At 43.5% G+C, this 18,529-nt stretch overlaps 2 protein-coding genes across 2 annotated transcripts in view; both read right to left on the bottom strand.

Annotated features, from left to right (window-relative positions):
* Positions 1–3,944, bottom strand: part of LOC113568851 (multifunctional procollagen lysine hydroxylase and glycosyltransferase LH3-like) — a 29,979-nt gene extending 26,035 nt beyond the window's left edge. Inside the window, exons 1-2 of the mRNA XM_035521572.1 lie at positions 3,772–3,944; positions 3,059–3,150 (exon numbers count right to left, since the gene is read on the bottom strand). Coding sequence (XP_035377465.1) covers positions 3,059–3,150; positions 3,772–3,847 — 168 coding nt within the window. The 5' untranslated portion in view covers positions 3,848–3,944. The remainder of the gene's footprint in view (positions 1–3,058; positions 3,151–3,771) is intronic.
* Positions 3,945–11,126: 7,182 nt separating this feature from the next.
* On the bottom strand, positions 11,127–16,132 carry LOC118240675 (C-type lectin domain family 10 member A-like). The gene is made up of 5 exons (XM_035521773.1): positions 16,096–16,132; positions 15,577–15,648; positions 15,270–15,341; positions 12,784–13,021; positions 11,127–11,289 (listed from the first exon to the last, which is right to left on the bottom strand). The coding sequence occupies exons 1-5, from the start codon at positions 16,130–16,132 to the stop codon at positions 11,127–11,129; spliced, it is 582 nt and encodes a 193-aa protein (XP_035377666.1).
* Positions 16,133–18,529: the final 2,397 nt, after the last annotated feature.

Below are 18,529 nucleotides of genomic sequence, written 5' to 3'. Positions count from 1 at the left end.
GGAAAAAATGTAAAGTTTTTGGTTGACAGTGGTGCCACCCACTCAGTGTTAAAAGAAGGTTTAATAGAATGTAGAATGAGACCAGGATATGGGATAACAGTAATTGGAGTGGGAGGTCATCCCATTGATGAAAGGATGTCTGAGCCTCTCCGATGTAGTTTAGGAAACTGTGTCAATTTAAACATAGTTTTCTGGTATCAGAAACCTGTCCAATTAATGTTAGCTAGAGATTTAATGTGTAAATTTGGGTGCACAATTAGCAGCAACCCAGAGGGGTTATTTGTTACGTGGGAAACACCTACACAGGGAGTCCAGCTAGAGGCAGGAGCCCCTTTGTACGTGTATGAATTGCAGTGCACTGCGGGGGAAGTACTAACACATTTTATGACTGAAGTTACTAACACGCTACCTGGTGAGCTGACAATTAAACAAAGTGACTCTATTCACTGCACAATGAAGGTCCATGAGGGATCTGACGATTTTGAACAGAAATTTGACTTGGGGGGCAGTGACAGTTTGATTATCACAGCCATAGCATGGGACTGCGAGTGGGCTGTGGGAGTGGTGCAGCTCTCAGCTAAACAGAAATCTTTATATTCAATCTCACATGCAGCACCTCATGTGTCGCTGGCTAGCGCACATGTTGACCCAGACTGGCAGAGTAGGGTTGTGGACAAAACGTCTGTTGAGCGCAACTGATTGGATAAAAGAACTCCAGTGTAAAATTATGTACAGCCCGAGCATAGACGTGTGGAAAATGCCAACCCCGTATAGGCTAAATTGCATAAGGGGGGTCGAGCTTGTAAGTCCAAATATAGTAATTATGGCAGCCTCTGTTACCCTCTCAGAGGAAGAGGAAGAGGAACTGAAAACAGTTCCTGCAGGGTTATGGGCACAGGGTAAAAATGATGTGGGCTTAATAAAAGGATGTGAGCCTGTCCACATCACCCCAAAATCTGATTACAGACCACACCAGCACCAATACCCTCTAAAACCAGAGGCAGCGGAGGGTATCAGGCCTGTGTTCCAATCATTAAAACGAGCAGGAGTTATCGTACCATGCCCCAGACTCACCAGTACGTACTCCAGTTTTCCCAGTTAAGAAGCCAGGGAGAGATGAATGGAAATTTGTGCAGGATTTGCAGGCTGTCAACGCGGCAGTACACCCTAGAGCCCCAGAAGTTCCAAAACCGCACACCATTCTCTCTCAGATCCCACCAGACAGTAAGTGGTTCAGTGTAGTTGATTTGGCCAACGCTTTCTTTAGCGTACCTGTGCACAAGGATAGCCAATTTTAGTTTGCTTTCACTTTTGAAGGAAAGCCATACACATTCAGGAGATTGTGTCAGGGGTATTGTGAATCACCAACCATTTACAATGCTGCCTTACACCGAAGCCTAGAGGCTTTAGAACTCCCTGAGGGAATAGCCTTGCTGCAATACGTTGATGATCTTTTGATTTGTGGGAAAACACGAGAAGCGTGTAAACAAGCCACGGTGGCACTGCTACATCATCTAGCAGGGGAAGGCCATAAGGCATCCAAATCCAAATTACAGTTTTGTAAGCAGCAAGTGCATTTTTTAGGACATGACATCACTGAACAAACGCGCATGTTGACTAAAGATCTAGTGAATGCCATTTTGACAACGAGTGTCCAGTGACAATGGGACACCCTTCGTACACGAAGGGCTAAAGGCTCTGACTAAATACCTAGGGGTAGATATGAGAAAACACTGCAGCTATCACCCTGCTAGTGCAGGGGCAGTAGAATGGACAAACGGCACCATTAAAGGGGGTCTAGCTAAATTAACGCAGGAAACAGGCATGAATTGGGTAAAATGCCTTGCCCTCGTCCTGTGGCAATGTCGAACCAGACCGCAGGCGCGAACAGGGCTATCAGCTTTTGAGATAGTGTTTGGACGGCCTCCCAACACGGGGATAGGACCGCCCGATTGGGATACTAACCTGATCAATGAATCACTTTTGCAGTATTGTGTGTCTCTGCACAAATATCTCTCCCATGTGTCTAAGCAGGTGAAGGCAGTCCTTCCCGAGGTGACGAATACTCCACTCCACACCCATCAACTAGGTGATTGGGTGCTGATAAAGGACTTCAGAAGGAAGCGGTGGAACCAGCCCAGGTGGAGAGGACCATTCCAAGTGCTACTGACGACTAACACCGCCGTCAAGACCGACGGAAGAGCGACATGGGTGCATCACACGCATTGTAAAAAAAAAAAGGCACCAGAAACGCCACCGCAGGACTAGCAAGATGCAGCACCTCCTGTGGATTAGCCTGATACTATCACGCATCAGTGTCATTACATCTAAAGATTGGTGTATACAAAAGTATGGAGGAGTAGAATTGGACTACATGGTGGGCAGTTCTACTGCCTGGACTTTTGACTTATGTGACGTAATTAATTGTGCAGGAAAGAATATATACATTCATATATATACATATACATGTACGTATGTACACACACACTCACACACTTCAAAACCACCAGGACACAACCACCACCCTTGGTAGTTTTTCTCCAGGCACTGTTGCATTGATGCGAGTTCCTATATATCGTTATAGATCAGCTCCCTCTCTGGGAGTCCTGACACCACAGTTCCCTCCATGCTGCACAGAAACGTCTGAACGGAACGATAGTTTCAAACAGCATTCATGACAAGATCTTCTGACTGGACAGATGCAACGCGTTGGCCGGATTAACTTACATAAAGTGTTGCTCGTCTCAACTTTTTTTCCGTATCCCCGAACGACAATGAAACGGAAACGAACGGCACTCGCTACAGTGCGAATGCCCCGTGCAAGTATACGGGGGGATAACAATAAAACTTGAAATTTGCAAAGACTCGCATGAAACCCCTTTCCGACAACCTGATTATTTAGATGGTCACTGCAGTGTTTAGCATTTCATTAGCAGAATAATTTTATAAGAAGAATCATTGATAATTAGCAAATATGGTCAACAGATGGGGAGAATCGGGTGTGTTAATTCAGGATTAAAGGAAAGAACTGGAGAACAAGAGGAGGAAATCTGAAAACCTTAATAGTGTAGTTAAATTCTTTCGCTGTTCGCATGAATCTGTTAAAGCCATCCGTCTCTTCTGTCGCCGCAGTGATCACCAACAAATCCTCTAAAGGACAGAGAGAGAGAGAGAGAGAGATATTTTATTTTGGGTCCTTTAATCAGATAACAAGGACTCCCTTCTTAAACCTTGAGTAACTTAACCTCTGCACAGAAACCGCAGTAACGAGTTCTACTAGCCAGAAGCTCCACTTAGTGAGCAGCATCGTGGATGCTATTTACACTTCGAGGCCTTGACCAGATTACTAGATTAGAAATCACTAGATTACTAACTAGACACTTACTCGCATTCAGATACTGCCCTTCTGGTTTTAGAAATAAAAGATACGAAATTAATATGAACTAGCTAACTAGCTAGATTATGATCACTCGCTGTCTCTAGTTTTGTAACTAACTTAGTACATTTTAACAAGTTTTTGAGACAAAATAACCCATCATGTGACCGACATAGCTAACTAAAATACTAGCAGAGCTACCCACACAAAATTATGGTACATTGAGGCGAATTGTCTAGAGGTAGCAGAAGTTATTTATCGTTAGCTAGCCTAGCTAGCTAGTTTACGTTGGACTGGGTTAAGTGGTGAGAGCCACCCGACACCTGCACGCAGTGCTGTGGCTAACCGCTTTAGCTTCTTTGCCAGCTTCAGCCCAAACCCGTCTACTTTCCCACCTGGTGTAACAGGCTGTGCGGTGGAGGACGAGCTGAGCCACACCGCGCACACAACCAGTAAGAGCTGGGCTGCCATGGCCACGAAGATATAGGTTAACCCGCGTTAAAGTCCCGTTCATTAACCGCGTCCCTGCTCGGCAAAGTCCCTGAATTCTTGCAAGTACTAGGGAAGTAATTCCTAAACACCCTGCTTCCGGTCTTTAAACCAATACCAATGCATGAAACATTGACCGACAAAAGAGAAACCAATTAGAGGACCCGAATGGAAGCATTCCCGGCCAATCAGAATCAAATAAGATTCCCTTTTTCCTTAAAGGTTCCTGAAAGGGGGACCGGGGGTCTCGCGCTGCCACGTTTTAGGAACGCAGCCCCGAGGTTGATGAGCGCGTGCATGTATCGGCACATACGACCAACGTTGGCGGCTCACGCGCGCTGTAAGCAGAAATTCAGAGGTAAAAGGAGGGAGCGATGCTTGTCCAGGAAAGTCCAGGAATGTCGGGTGAAGTCCTTCCTGGGGAAAATGCGATAAATGAAATTTTATATATATATATATATATATATATATATATATATATATATATATATATATATATATATATATATATATATATATATATATATATATATATAAAACCATACACACAGTGTGAGATTGCAAGATGGCGCCGGTGAGGTTGGCTGCCGTCACGACTGCTCCGTCCACACCTGGCATCTTTTTCGCTCTTTTCACTCTTCCCGCTACCCCTGATTTCTCCGCAGCCCTTCTCTACACACCACGGCACGTATCTCATACAGCAGAGACGCCCTTATTTCTCTTAATCTACATAGCACTCACCTCAAGCCGTTTGTAACCCCGGACCCAAGATGGCCGACGGAGATCCTGAGGGAAAACAAAAGACGCGGTGCGAGGAAAAGGCCTCGAGGGAAGCGAGCCGGCGTCAGGAACAGGCTGAGGGCTCGGGCACACCGAGCTCCCTTACCTAGCATCCTGCTAGCCAACGTCCAGTCTCTGGATAACAAGCTCGATGACCTCCAGGATAAAGTTCCAGAGGGACATTCGGGACTGCAACCTCCTCTGCTTCACCGAGTCGTGGCTGAACCCAGCGGTACCAAACCACGCTATCCAGCCGGCCGAGTTCTTCTCGGTTCACCGCATGGACAGGACGGCAGATTCGGGGAAGTCGAGAGGCGGCGGAGTGTGTGTGATGGTAAACAACAGCTGGTGCAACAATGCCAATGTTGTTACTCTCGCCTGCTCCTGCTTACCCAACCTGGAGCTTCTCGCCCTCAAGCTTCGTCCCTTCTACCTTCCCCGGGAGTTCACTTTGGTTATCATCAACACCGTGTACATCCCACCTCAGGCTAACATGGACACTGCACTGTGTGAACTTCATGAGGCTCTCACACAGTTTCAGACACAGCACCGGGATGCTGCACTTATTGTGGCATGCAAGCGTGCAGTGCTCAACCTCTACCAGCACGTAACCTTCCCCACCAGGAGAAATAGGACACTAGACCACTGCTACACCCCATACAAGGACAGCTACAAGGCACCAGCTCATCCACCGTTTGGTAAGTCGGACCACGCCGCCATCTTCCTCATACCAAAATATAAACAAAGGCTGAAACGGGAAGCTCCGGTTCAGAGGGAGGTCGCGCACTGGACAGACCAATCGGTGGCCGCTCTGCAGGATGCTCTGGAGGACGCGGACTGGGACATGTTCCGGCGCAGCACTGATGATGTCAGCGAGTTTACGGAGGCAGTAGTGGGGTTTATTGGGAAACTGGTGGACGACACGATCCCAAGAATCACCATCAAGAAGTTTTCCAACCAGAAGCCCTGGGTGGACAGAACCATCCGCGAGGCTCTGAACTCTCGCACTGCTGCCTACAATGCGGGGATCATCAGCGGGAACATGGACGAGTACAAGTCTGCAGCATACGGAGTGCGCAGGGCGGTGAGGGAGGCTAAGCGGCGCTACGGGAAGAAACTAGAGACACAGTTCCAGCAGAGTAGCTCTAGATCCCTGTGGCAGGAACTACGGACGATCACGGACTACAGGAGCCCACCCTCCGGACTGATGAGTGCGGATGAGTCTCTGGCGAATGAGCTGAATACATTCTTTGCTCGCTTCGAGGCTACATCTAGCAGCGCTAATGCTAGCAGCACAAATGCTAACAGCGCTAATGCTAACAGCGCCAATGCTAACAGCGCTAGTGCAAATGGCACTATCGGCGCAGCCAATGGCACATGCGCAGGGCCCACCATAGAACAGCGCCCTCTCATCATCACGGAGAGTGACGTGAGGAGAGTGTTTAAAAGGGTGAATACCAGGAAGGCGGTGGGACCAAACGGTATCTGCGGGAGGGTCCTCAAAGCCTGCGCAGATCAGCTAGCCCCGGTATTCACCGACATCTTCAATCTCTCCCTGACGCTCGGTATTGTCCCGTCCAGCTTCAAGCGATCCACCATCGTCCCCGTCCCGAAGAAACCTCGACCCTCCGACCTCAATGACTACCGCCCTGTCGCCCTCACATCAGTCGTGATGAAGTGCTTTGAAAAGCTAGTCAGAGACTTCATCACATCTTCACTGCCAGCCTCCATGGACCCACTGCAGTTTGCATACCGCCACAACCGCTCCACTGACGATGCAATTGCACATCTGCTCCACACTACACTGACTCACCTGGACGAAGGGAGAGGAAATTATGTTAAAATGCTATTTGTCGACTACAGTTCAGTATTTAACACTATCATCCCCTCCCTACTCACTACTAAGTTGGGGGATCTAGGACTGCATACATCCCTGTGCGACTGGATCTCCAACTTCCTAACAGACAGACCACAATCAGTACGGGTGGGCAACTGTGTCTCATCCACCCTCACCCTCAGCACTGGAGCTCCTCAGGGTTGTGTCCCCTGCTCTACTCACTGTACACCTACGACTGCACAGCCACTTCCAGCTTTACCATCATTGTCAAGTTTGCTGACGACACCGTTGTCATGGGTCTGATCTCGGACAACGACGAGAGGGCCTACCTGGAGGAGATTAAACACCTGGAAAACTGGTGCCAGGAAAATAATCTCCTCCTAAACGTCTGTAAGACAAAGGAGCTGATCGTGGATTGCAGCAAGAAGCAGGAGCGGAACTACCAACCTGTGAGGATCAGTGGAACCACGGTGGAGAGAGTAGATAGTTTCAGGTACCTTGGTGTTCACATCTCGCAGGACCTGTCCTGGTCCCGCCATACCAACTCCCTGGCAAAGAAGGCTCGTCAGCGCCTTTACCACCTCAGACGCCTAAGAGACTTCAGACTGCCCTTCAAGGTACTGCGGAACTTCTACACCTGTACTATCGAGAGCATCCTCACGGGGAACATCACAGTCTGGTTTGGGAATAGCACCAAGCAGGACAGACAAGCACTCCAAAGGGTAGTGTGTTCAGCAGAGAGCATCACTCACACGGAACTTCCTGACCTGCAGACCATCTACTACAAGCGGTGCCAGACCAAGGCCAGGAGAATTGTGAAGGACCCCACCCATCCCAACAATAGACTTTTCTCTCTGTTGAGGTCAGGGAGGCGCTTTCGCTCCCTGAAGACCAAGACAGAGAGGCTGAAGAGGAGCTTCTTCCCACAGGCCATTCGGGCCCTGAATCAGGGAAACTGATAAACTGTGGGGACCACCACCACCATGTAACATAACTGTATATCTGTATATATATATTTATATTAAATTACCTTGTTACACAACAACTTTAGATATGTTATTATACAAAATGGATCTGTACATTCTGTAGATTGTGTACATATACACAACCATATACATTGTACATTGTGTATATAATCATAATATACATATATTGTACATACATTGTTAATATATTTTGTACATACATAGAATATATATATTTATCTTTGCATATATATATTTCACATATAGAGAATATCTATATTTCTCTACGCACCACTGTTTTCTTTCCCTCAGTTTGGACAGAGCACTCTCCACCATTTCACTGCGAGTTATATTGTGTATGACTATGTATGTGACAAATAAACCAAACTTGAAACTTGAAACCCAAATGAACCCTACACACACACACTCAAACCATCGCAAACCCAAATGAACCCTAGACACACACACACACACACACACTCATAAACCATCACAAACCCAAATGAACCCTACACACACACTGAAACCATCACAAACCCAAATGAACCCTACATACACACACACACACACACTCAAACCATCACAAACCCAAATGAACCCTACACACACACACACACACACACACACTCAAACCATCACAAACCCAAATGAACCCTACACACACACACACACACACACATACACACACTAAAACGATCACAAACACAAATGAACCCTACACACACACTGAAACCATCACAAACCCAAATGAACCCTACACACACACACACACACACACACTCAAACCATCACTAACCCAAATGAACCCTACACACACACACACACACACACACACACTCAAACGATCACAAACACAAATGAACCCTACACACACACACACATTCATAATACATCACAAACCCAAATGAACCCTAAACACACACACACACACACACACACACACACACACACACACAGTCATAAACCATCACAAACCCAAATTAACCCTACATACACACACACACACACACACACGTAAACCAACCCACACACACACACACACACACACACACACACACACTCATAAACCACCACAATCCCTATTGATAACCAAAGGATTTCACAATTCATTTATTTCACATTGTATTACACTGTAGTACCACAGTTATAACACTCATAATTATGATGCTTGTACACGATGATCACACATGCGTGCACGTGCACACACACACACACACACACACACACACACACACACACACACACACACACACACACACACACACACACACACACACAGACATGCACGCAGAGTGGTGATTCTAGAGTCTGTTGGGGCTGCAGGCAAAAATTCACGGGGCCACCCAAGAGAATTCAGGACTCTTTGCCATTACTGTAGTTTAAAGTGTGTCAGTCCTCGGGCACCCCCCACTGGCCTGGGGCCCTCAGCAGTTGCCGGCCTTGCCTGGTGTCAAGCAGCACCTCTGTGCACACATGTACGCACTCACGCACACCCACACCTACCTCCAGAGTTGAGGTAGCGTTTGCCCAGTTCTACTAGCCAGAAGCTCCACTTAGTGAGCAACACCGTGGATGCTATTTACACACTTCGAGGCCTTGACCAGATTACTAGATTAGAAATCACTAGATTACTAACTAGACACTTGCTCACATTCAGATACTGCCCTTCTGGTTTTAGAAATAAAAGATACGAAATTAATATGAACTAGCTAACTAGCTAGATTATGATCACTCACTGTCTCTAGTTTTGTAACTAACTTAGTACATTTTAACAAGTTTTTGAGACAAAATAACCCATCATGTGACCGACATAGCTAACTAAAAATACTAGCAGAGCTACCCACACAAAATTATGGTACATTGAGGCGAATTGTCTAGAGGTAGCAGAAGTTATTTATCGTTAGCTAGCCTAGCTAGCTAGTTTACGTTGGACTGGGTTAAGTGGTGAGAGCCACCCGACACCTGCACGCATTGCTGTGGCTAACCGCTTTAGCTTCTTTGCCAGCTTCAGCCCAAACCCGTCTACTTTCCCACCTGGTGTAACAGGCTGTGCGGTGGAGGACGAGCTTACGGGGGAAAAAAACATGTTGGAAACCAGTCACCACGGACACACTATATGGACTGGATGTGTTATGAGATGATGAGTGAGTGTGTTCATTGTTAATTTCAGTTATGTGTTATTACTGGTGTGTGTGTGTGTGTGTGTGTGTTTTGAGATGGTAGCAGATGGTGACCGAGTTGCACTACTGTCATGTTGAAAGACTCACGACTTGACTTGGACTTTTGGTTAACTGACTTGTGACTCAACTTGTGACTTAACACTTGTGAAAGTGTAGGGGAAAAACAAGAATCTAACAAATTGTTTTTAAAAAACGTATTTTCTGTCTGATTTTAAGCGAGCATCTTGTCTGTCAGTTCTGAAATGGACATGTTTAGTTTTTTTTTTCCATCTCTCAGCTCTCACACCAGGTACAGCATAGGACACGGTGAACCTTTAATCAGCATCTCATAACACACGGTGAACCTTTAATCAGCATCTCATAGGACACGGTGAACCTTTAATCAGCATCTCATAGGACACGGTGAACCTTTAATCAGCATCTCATAACACACGGTGAACCTTTAATCAGCATCTCATAACACACGGTGAACCTTTAATCAGCATCTCATAGGACACGTTGAACCTTTAATCAGCATCTCATAGGACACGATGAACCTTTAATCAGCATCTTCAGGTACAAAATCTTTGAGTTAGACGGACATAATCCCAGTGCTACACACAACGTTAAAATAAAGGACACTAGCAAAATGACACTGAACTTTGTAAGACATCTTAAAACACATGAAAATGTTGGTATGGACAGCAAGTATGCTAGCTACCTGGATTGCCTGTAGTTTAAAAAGTATGCTAACCAGCTAGCTAGCTAGATCAATATCTAATAAATACTTTTTCTAGTAAACTTCATATAATTTTAAGCAGTTTCTAGTTTTATAGTTACATGTGCCATTGTCCTACTGCCATATTTTGTTATATTTTGATAGCTAATGCTAGTTTGCAGACCAACATATATTTAACATTAGGTTTCAGGCACTGTTCCATGACTTTGCAATTGAGAATGCATGTCAGCAACTTCATAAATAAATAAGACTATGAACTGTAAACAATGAGATTAAACAAAACTTCTAATGGGGACTTGAGAGTTGACTTAAACTTGACTCATACCACAGAAATCTGAGACTTGACTCAGATTGGCCTGCACTACAGAGACTCGAGACTTGGCCCAGATTTCACTTGTATCACAGAAATCTGAGACTTGACTCAGATTGGCCTGTTCTACAGAGACTCGAGATTTGACCCAGATTGGCCTGTACTACAGAGACTCGAGACTTGACCCAGATTTCACTTGTATCACAGAGATTTGAGACTTGACTCAGATTTGTAAAAAGAGACTCGTGTTCATCTTTGCATGGTAGAGATATCTTTACTTTTTAAAAGTAATTTGTGTGTTATTATGTGCAGGAATGTGTTATGAGATAATAACTGTGTTCATTTTTGAACGTTTAATTTGTGTGTTATTATGTGCAGGCATGTGTTATGAGATAATAACTGTGTTCATTTTTGAACGTTTCATTTGTGTGTTATTATGTGCATTATGTGTTATGAGATAAGTGTGTGTGTTCACTGATCAGATGTGATTGCGTGGGATTTGCAGACAAAACGATAGTCACGAGAGCAGTGGTCATCGTTGTATCTGCCGTCTCTGTGGAAGTGAGCACAGTCTTCCCCTCCACCCAAACCATGAGCCTCCCAGTTATCAGGCTGGCCAGGCATCCATTCACTGCTCACACACACACGCACATGCACACATGCACACACACGCACACACACACACACAAACACACACACACACACACACACAGTTTAATATATACACACACACACACACACACACACACACACGCCCACGCGCACACGCACACACACACGCACACGCGCACACGCACACACGCACACACACACACACACACACGGAGCGATTAATAGTGCAAATTGTTACGGCTAATCCTAATATCTTGCACATATGCACATTATTTTTGGTATATTTATGGCAAGGTTATTAATGTGAACTAGGATTATGAGATTGGTTTGCACAGAAACAGTAATATATATGACAAAGTGGTGGTCTGTTTCAGTGCTGGGAACTGGATGTAGCCCTGTTGCATTCATTTTTGTAAACACAAACAAATCTCCTCTCTGCAGCTTGCAATTGCTAACCAAAAGCAGCAAGATTACATATGATATCACATTGTTAATTATAACCAAACAACTGTATTGCACCTAGTTAAAAGCTATACAATATTCAGAACTAGCTAACAGCCACTCTAACATACTACGCCCGTTGTAAAAAAGCCGTGGTAAAATAATGTTTATTTTTATTTGAATAGTACTTTTTCATTTTAAAATGTTGAAAAATGCTTTACATAAGAACCCCACTATACAAAGTACATTTCTGAACTAATATTCTTATAAATTTGTAGACCAGAGTAATTATGTTTTTCACCTGGATTTAAAAACCCCTACAGAACATTCTGTGCAGTCCTGTTCCTGTAGGAAAAGATCATACTGAATTATTCTAATATATCTAAGCACACCTAGAGTACTTCCCAGGCCTCACTATTAATTTCTACACTTAAAGTATGTTAGCATTGAACAGCTATTTTGCAATAGTTGTACAAATATAGAATTAAAGTCTACTTAACTGTACTAAAATGAATGTAAGTATACTTGAGTAAAATTCAAACATACTTGCCCTTATGGATTTTGGTTATATTAGAAATGTGCTTTAAAAAAAAACATTGGTTGTTTTGCCTCGTTTATAAACACTGCTGATAAGTGTTTGGTTGTTTTGCCTCGTTCATAAACACTGCTGATAGGTGTTTGGTTGTTTTGCCTCGTTCATAAACACTGCTGATAAGTGTTTGGTTGTTTTGCCTCGTTCATAAACACTGCTGATAAGTGTTTGGTTGTTTTGCCTCGTTCATAAACACTGCTGATAGGTGTTTGGTTGTTTTGCCTCGTTCATAAACACTGCTGATAAGTGTTTGGTTGTTTTGCCTCGTTCATAAACACTGCTGATAAGTGTTTGGTTGTTTTGCCTCGTTCATAAACACTGCTGATAAGTGTTTGGTTGTTTTGCCTCGTTCATAAAGACTGCTGATAGGTGTTTGGTTGTTTTGCCTCGTTCATAAACACTGCTGATAAGTGTTTGGTTGTTTTGCCTCGTTCATAAACACTGCTGATAAGTGTTTGGTTGTTTTGCCTCATTCATAAACACTGCTGATAAGTGTTTGGTTGTTTTGCCTCGTTCATAAACACTGCTGATAAGTGTTTGGTTGTTTTGCCTCGTTCATAAACACTGACCTTCTCCTTTTTGCTGTTCAGCACCAGCAGCTGCCCCTTCATGCTCTCACACTCATCTTGAGCTTGGTGCCAGGACATGCCGTAATCGGAGAAATAATAACAGTGGGAAGAGTAGAGTGTCCACTGCAGTGGACAACACTGATCCTGAGTATCTACACACACATACACAACACATATGTACACACACACATACACACACACACACACACACACACACACATCTTATGGGTACTAACGTAAGTGAAGTATCTTACCAGCTGGCATATTCATTTCAACATGGCTCCCAACTTGTTTTTTATTTGTGTCGAGTGTGGCATGTTTAGCTAATCCTCTGTCATTACTGATAAATTTATCTGTGAGAAGTGTAAGTTAATCATTAGCTTGATGGAGAACATTTGATATTTGGAAGAGTGCATCCAGGCAATAGGAAGGCCAGGACAGCAGTCTGTAGTATCTAGTCTAGCAGCCCTGGATGTAACAAACGTAGAGAAGGAGTCCCCAACTCCGGCAGTAGAGCCCTCAGCAGGGCGAAAGGCTGACATCTTGGCAGAATATCTGTAGGGCTGAGCAACGCTTATTTCAGGTTCTCCCCATCAGCAATAAACCGGCTGAGCAGCCTCTTGAAAGAGCTCTGGTTATGAGAACCTCTCAGATTCAGTACGTGAAATAAACAGCTCTGGTTATAAGAGACTCTCAGTGGGGATGATGTTTGATGCTGTAATAAGTTCTGGGATAGGGTTAGGCTTTAGGGTTAATGCTTTAGGGTTTAGGATTTAAGGTTAGGGTGCTCTGGTCCCTGACTGTGGTCACCATCAGGCCCTCAGGACTGTGGTCACCATCAGGCCCTCAGGACTGTGGTCACCCTCAGGCCTTCAGGACTGTGGTCATCATCAGGCCCTCAGGACTGTGGTCACTATCAGGCTCTCAAGACTGTGGTCACCATCAGGCCCTCAGGACTGTGGTCACCATCAGGCCCTCAGGACTGTGGTCACCCTCAGGCCTTCAGGACTGTGGTAACCATCAGGCCCTCAGGACTGTGGTCACCCTCAGGCCTTCAGGACTGTGGTCATCATCAGGCCCTCAGGACTGTGGTCACCATCAGGCCCTCAAGACTGTGGTCACCATCAGGCCCTCAGGACTGTGGTCACCATCAGGCCCTCAGGACTGTGGTCACCCTCAGGCCTTCAGGACTGTGGTCATCATCAGGCCCTCAGGATTGTGGTCACCATCAGGCCCTCAGGACTGTGGTCACCATCAGGCCCTCCATTTTAGTTATGCTTCTATAGATAAACCTGCCACAGCTACATGCTAATCGCTGGCATGGGTATCATATATGGGCTGCTCATGCAACGTCTTTTTGTTTTATTTGCATGTTGCTGCAGAGATGATGCCAATTTAGACTAGTTCTGCTCATCGGTGACAAAGTAGTTAGACAATATTTGTGGTACTAGCTGGGCTGCCCAATGAAGGAAGGGTTTCTTCTTGAGTCCTGGTCTTTCCAAGGTTTCTTTCTAAATCCCACCTATGGAATTTTTCGTTGCCACTGTCATCCTTGGCTGCTCATTAGGGATCTGGACCCATACATTTGTAAAGCTCTTTGTGACAATGAGTGTTGTAAAAATTGTTATATAAATAAATCTGACTGACTTTCATCACTGAATTGAAAGTTTAAGCTAGGATAAGATGAGTTTGGTCCATTGTGTTTGGACTTATCTTAGCCTCCTGCAGGTGTTTTGTGCATTGCCTACTTGTAGTGAGTTTGGTTGTATTTAGGTGTGGATTTAAGATTTCCCATTATACTAGAGTTCAAATGCTAAAATTTGCAGTACAAGGTATAAGAGTGATATGGGCAAGTCAGCTAAATTCAGTGTGATCTTGAAAATAGCCTCATTAAGTAGAGTAATCTATCAGATGTCATAAAAGGTTTAAGGTTTGATTAGAGCACATGTAAAAATGAATACATTTAAGTTCAAGATTAGGGTTTAGGGTTTCTGTTAAACTACTCTGTGACAATAATTGTAAAAAGCACTATTTAAATAAATTTGACTGACTTTGAAAATTTGCAGCTCTAAGTATTAGTTTAGGGGTGTGCACACTTGTGCAACTAGATTATTGTATATTTCTATTTTAAATTTTTTTCTCCTAAAACTATTATTGTTTTTCAGTTACATTTTTAGGGAGCAGTTTCAAAATAAAGGTAGAAAGGTTCTGACGTAACTTATCTTTAATTTTTTTTACATCTCCAAAACCTGGATGTGTAGACGGTTAATATGCATTGTGTGTGTGAGTATAAAACACTTTGGATTAGAGGTTTGGGTCTACAATTTCAGTTTAGGTTAGATGTTAAGGTATTGGAATAGAGGTAACGTTAGTTAGGAGTAGGCACATACTTTCACTTACTGTTGTTGAGTCTGTTGAAACTGCATTTGAGCTGAGCTGCAACTTCCCGTAAGTTGATCACATTAGTAGACACTAATATAAACATAAAAATACACACACTTACACACATGCATACAAATGTCAGATATATTTTGGTCAAAGCATTATGCTAACATATTTAGGGTAGTTAATTAGAAATGTCAAATATATGTTTACATTCTTAAACCTTATTGGTGTACCAAAAGATTGTGTGAAAAGTGAAAATAATGTGAGGAAGACGTACTGTCTGGAGTCTCTAGGGTTAGGGTTAGAAAGAGAGGACACTTACTGTCTTGAATTTCTACTTTCAGCATGTTCAGGCTCACTGACATCAGCATACATTTCTGAAGATCTTCCTGACCTAAAACACAATGATGTATATACACACACATACACAAACACAAAATCACAAAATGTAAAGGTATTGTGAAGTAGACACTAGTCTTACTGAAATCACTACACAATTCCAGATGTGCATTAATGTCTTTTTTGCTCAAATTTGGACCTTCTACCAGTGTGTGTGTGTATATGTATATTAAACTCTGTGTGTGTGTGTGTGTGTGTGTGTGTGTGTGTGTGTGTGTGTGTATATTAAACTGTGTGTGTGTGTGTGTGTGTGTGTGTGTGTATGTGTGTGTGTGTGTGTGTGCGCACATGCGTTCATCTGAGTGTTTACCTCAATATTAAGCAAGAGTGTTATGCTAATATGGATTATGTTTATACTGATATGGCTAATAATACTTTTAATGATAAACATTATGTATATTTTGTATCAATAGCTTTTCAATAACTCCCTGAGGATTCTAACCTGTGAACGGCATGTGTGTGGGCATGTGTGGGGCCATCGTGGAAGATTACATTTACACAGGCTAAAATAAACAGTGAGGGAGCATAGTGCATCTTTGTGGTGTATATGCATCTGTTGCGTCTGCTTGCATACACACGCACACACACACACACACACACACACACACACACACACACACACACACACACACACACACACACACACACACACCCCTCTTCATCATCAACATCATAGCAGTTTCTTCCCTAAAGCAATCTGCATTTATTCAGGACTTTTGAGTCAGTTGGGAGCAGAAGATTTTGCATGTTGGGCAGATAAACACATGAAAATATCCAAAGTTTAAAGAAAAAAATATCGTAACCTGTGCGCACAACACCCTCTAGCAGGAGATTTCTTGCATCATAAAGAATAGACAAATTTCAAGTCCAAACAGACATATATAGCAGTAGAATCCTGTACTGCCTAGCTAACTTAATGCAACACACACACACACATGTACACACACAGAATAATAAAAACCTCAAATTTCAGCTCAACACATGCACAAGCAAACAAACACGCAAACACACATGCACACACTACAGTGAAATTTACTCTACCTCAATCCCCAGCTCACCACACACATGCAAAAACTCACGCACTCACACACACACACACACACACACACACACACACACACACACACACACACACACACACACACCAAAGAAACAACAGCACAGAGACAGATTAATGTATCACACAAACACACAGTCCAAAACAACAATCGCACAGTGACACATTAATGTTGTGTAGCAACACAGCAACAATTTTACTTTAGCCATTCCTGTTCACATAAATACAACTTTACCCTAATTAAAGTCATTATGTACACTCTGTGTGTGTGTGTGTGTGTGTGTGCGTGCGTGTGTGAGTGAAATAGACAATGGTGAAATACTCTCTAGCTCTAACCCTGGCCCGACAACCCTTCACACACACACAGAAATCAACCATTACATATTGTTGCTATAAGAGAGAAGCTGCCACTATTTATAAAACGCATACACACAGACACACACACACAGCTCAAAGTCCAGATATGAGCATGTCCAAACACCGCACAAACGTACAGACACATGCACACACCAATTGTGTGATGCTATGTGTTAAGAGCCTTGTAGAGATTACAAGTACTTAGAGTTGTGGTGAGTGGATTACTGTCATAGGACTTGTGTAGTTGTGTAGTGGGTTATTGTAATGGAAGTTGTGTATTGTAATGGGAGTTGAGTAGTTCTGTAGCGTGGGTTATTGTAATGGTAGTTGTGTAGTTGTGTAGCGTGGGTTATTGTAATGGGAGTTGTGCATTGTAATGGGAGTTGTGTAGTTCTCTAGCGTGGGTTATTGTAATGGGAGTTGTGTAGTGTGGGTTATTGTAATGGGAGTTGTGCATTGTAATGGGAGTTGTGTAGTTCTGTAGCATGGGTTATTGTAATGGTAGTTGTGTAGTTGTGTAGTGGGTTATTGTAATGGAAGTTGTTTATTGTAATGGGAGTTGTGTAGTTGTGTAGCATGGGTTATTGTAATGGGAGCTGTGTAGTTGTGTAGCGTGGGTTATTGTAATGGGAGTTGTGTAGTTGTGTAGCGTGGGTTATCGTAATGGGAGCTGTGTATTGTAATGGCAGTTGTGTAGTTGTGTAGCGTGGGTTATTAAGTTTCTTCATAAAACTGAAAGTCTTACACTTCATTTACTTTATTACATTATTTACTTTAGTTGGAAATAGTGACGAGATTCCGAAACAGCTCTAGCCTCTTTGTTTGTGTGTGTGTCTGTGTGTGTGTCTCTCTGTGTGTGTGTGTGTGTGTGTGTGTGTGTGTGTGTGTCTGTGTGTGTCTGTGTGTGTGTCTCTGTGTGTGTCTGTGTGTGTGTCTCTGTGTGTGTGTGTCTGTGTGTGTGTCTGTGTGTGTGTCTTTGTGTGTGTGTGTCTCTGTGTGTGTGTGTGTGTGTGTGTGTGTGTGGACTTGGTATTAATATTTATAACAATGGCTGTTTTTGCTACTTTGGTATGTTTATGGTTGAAAATTAAGCAATATTTTGTATGATCTGCTTATAATAATAATATTTTATTTAATTGTCATGATACTCAAGGTCACATTACATAAAATCAACAATAAAACCAGACATCAGCTATTAGTACTATAAATATGTAGAAATTAAGATGAAAGATACGTGAATCTGAGAAGGAAGTGAATTGCAGAGTTTAGAAGCCCCGACTCCGATGGCACTGAGATTAAACCTGCAGATGAAGGAGGAGAGTGGGAGGGTGTGGAGGTGTGAAGTTCTGAGAGTGCAAACGTTGTAAAGGGTTTGGTAAATATGACACCAGGTTCGCATTACAATAGTCAGTGTGTGATGAGACCAAAGCAGTGACTTCAGTAGAGTGTTGGGTTAAAACAA

The sequence above is a fragment of the Electrophorus electricus genome, chromosome 22 (genome assembly GCF_013358815.1).
Source record: "Electrophorus electricus isolate fEleEle1 chromosome 22, fEleEle1.pri, whole genome shotgun sequence".
Classification (NCBI taxonomy): domain Eukaryota; kingdom Metazoa; phylum Chordata; class Actinopteri; order Gymnotiformes; family Gymnotidae; genus Electrophorus; species Electrophorus electricus.
Note: the sequence above shows the minus strand (reverse complement) of the source record. Positions and strands in the feature narration are given on the sequence as shown.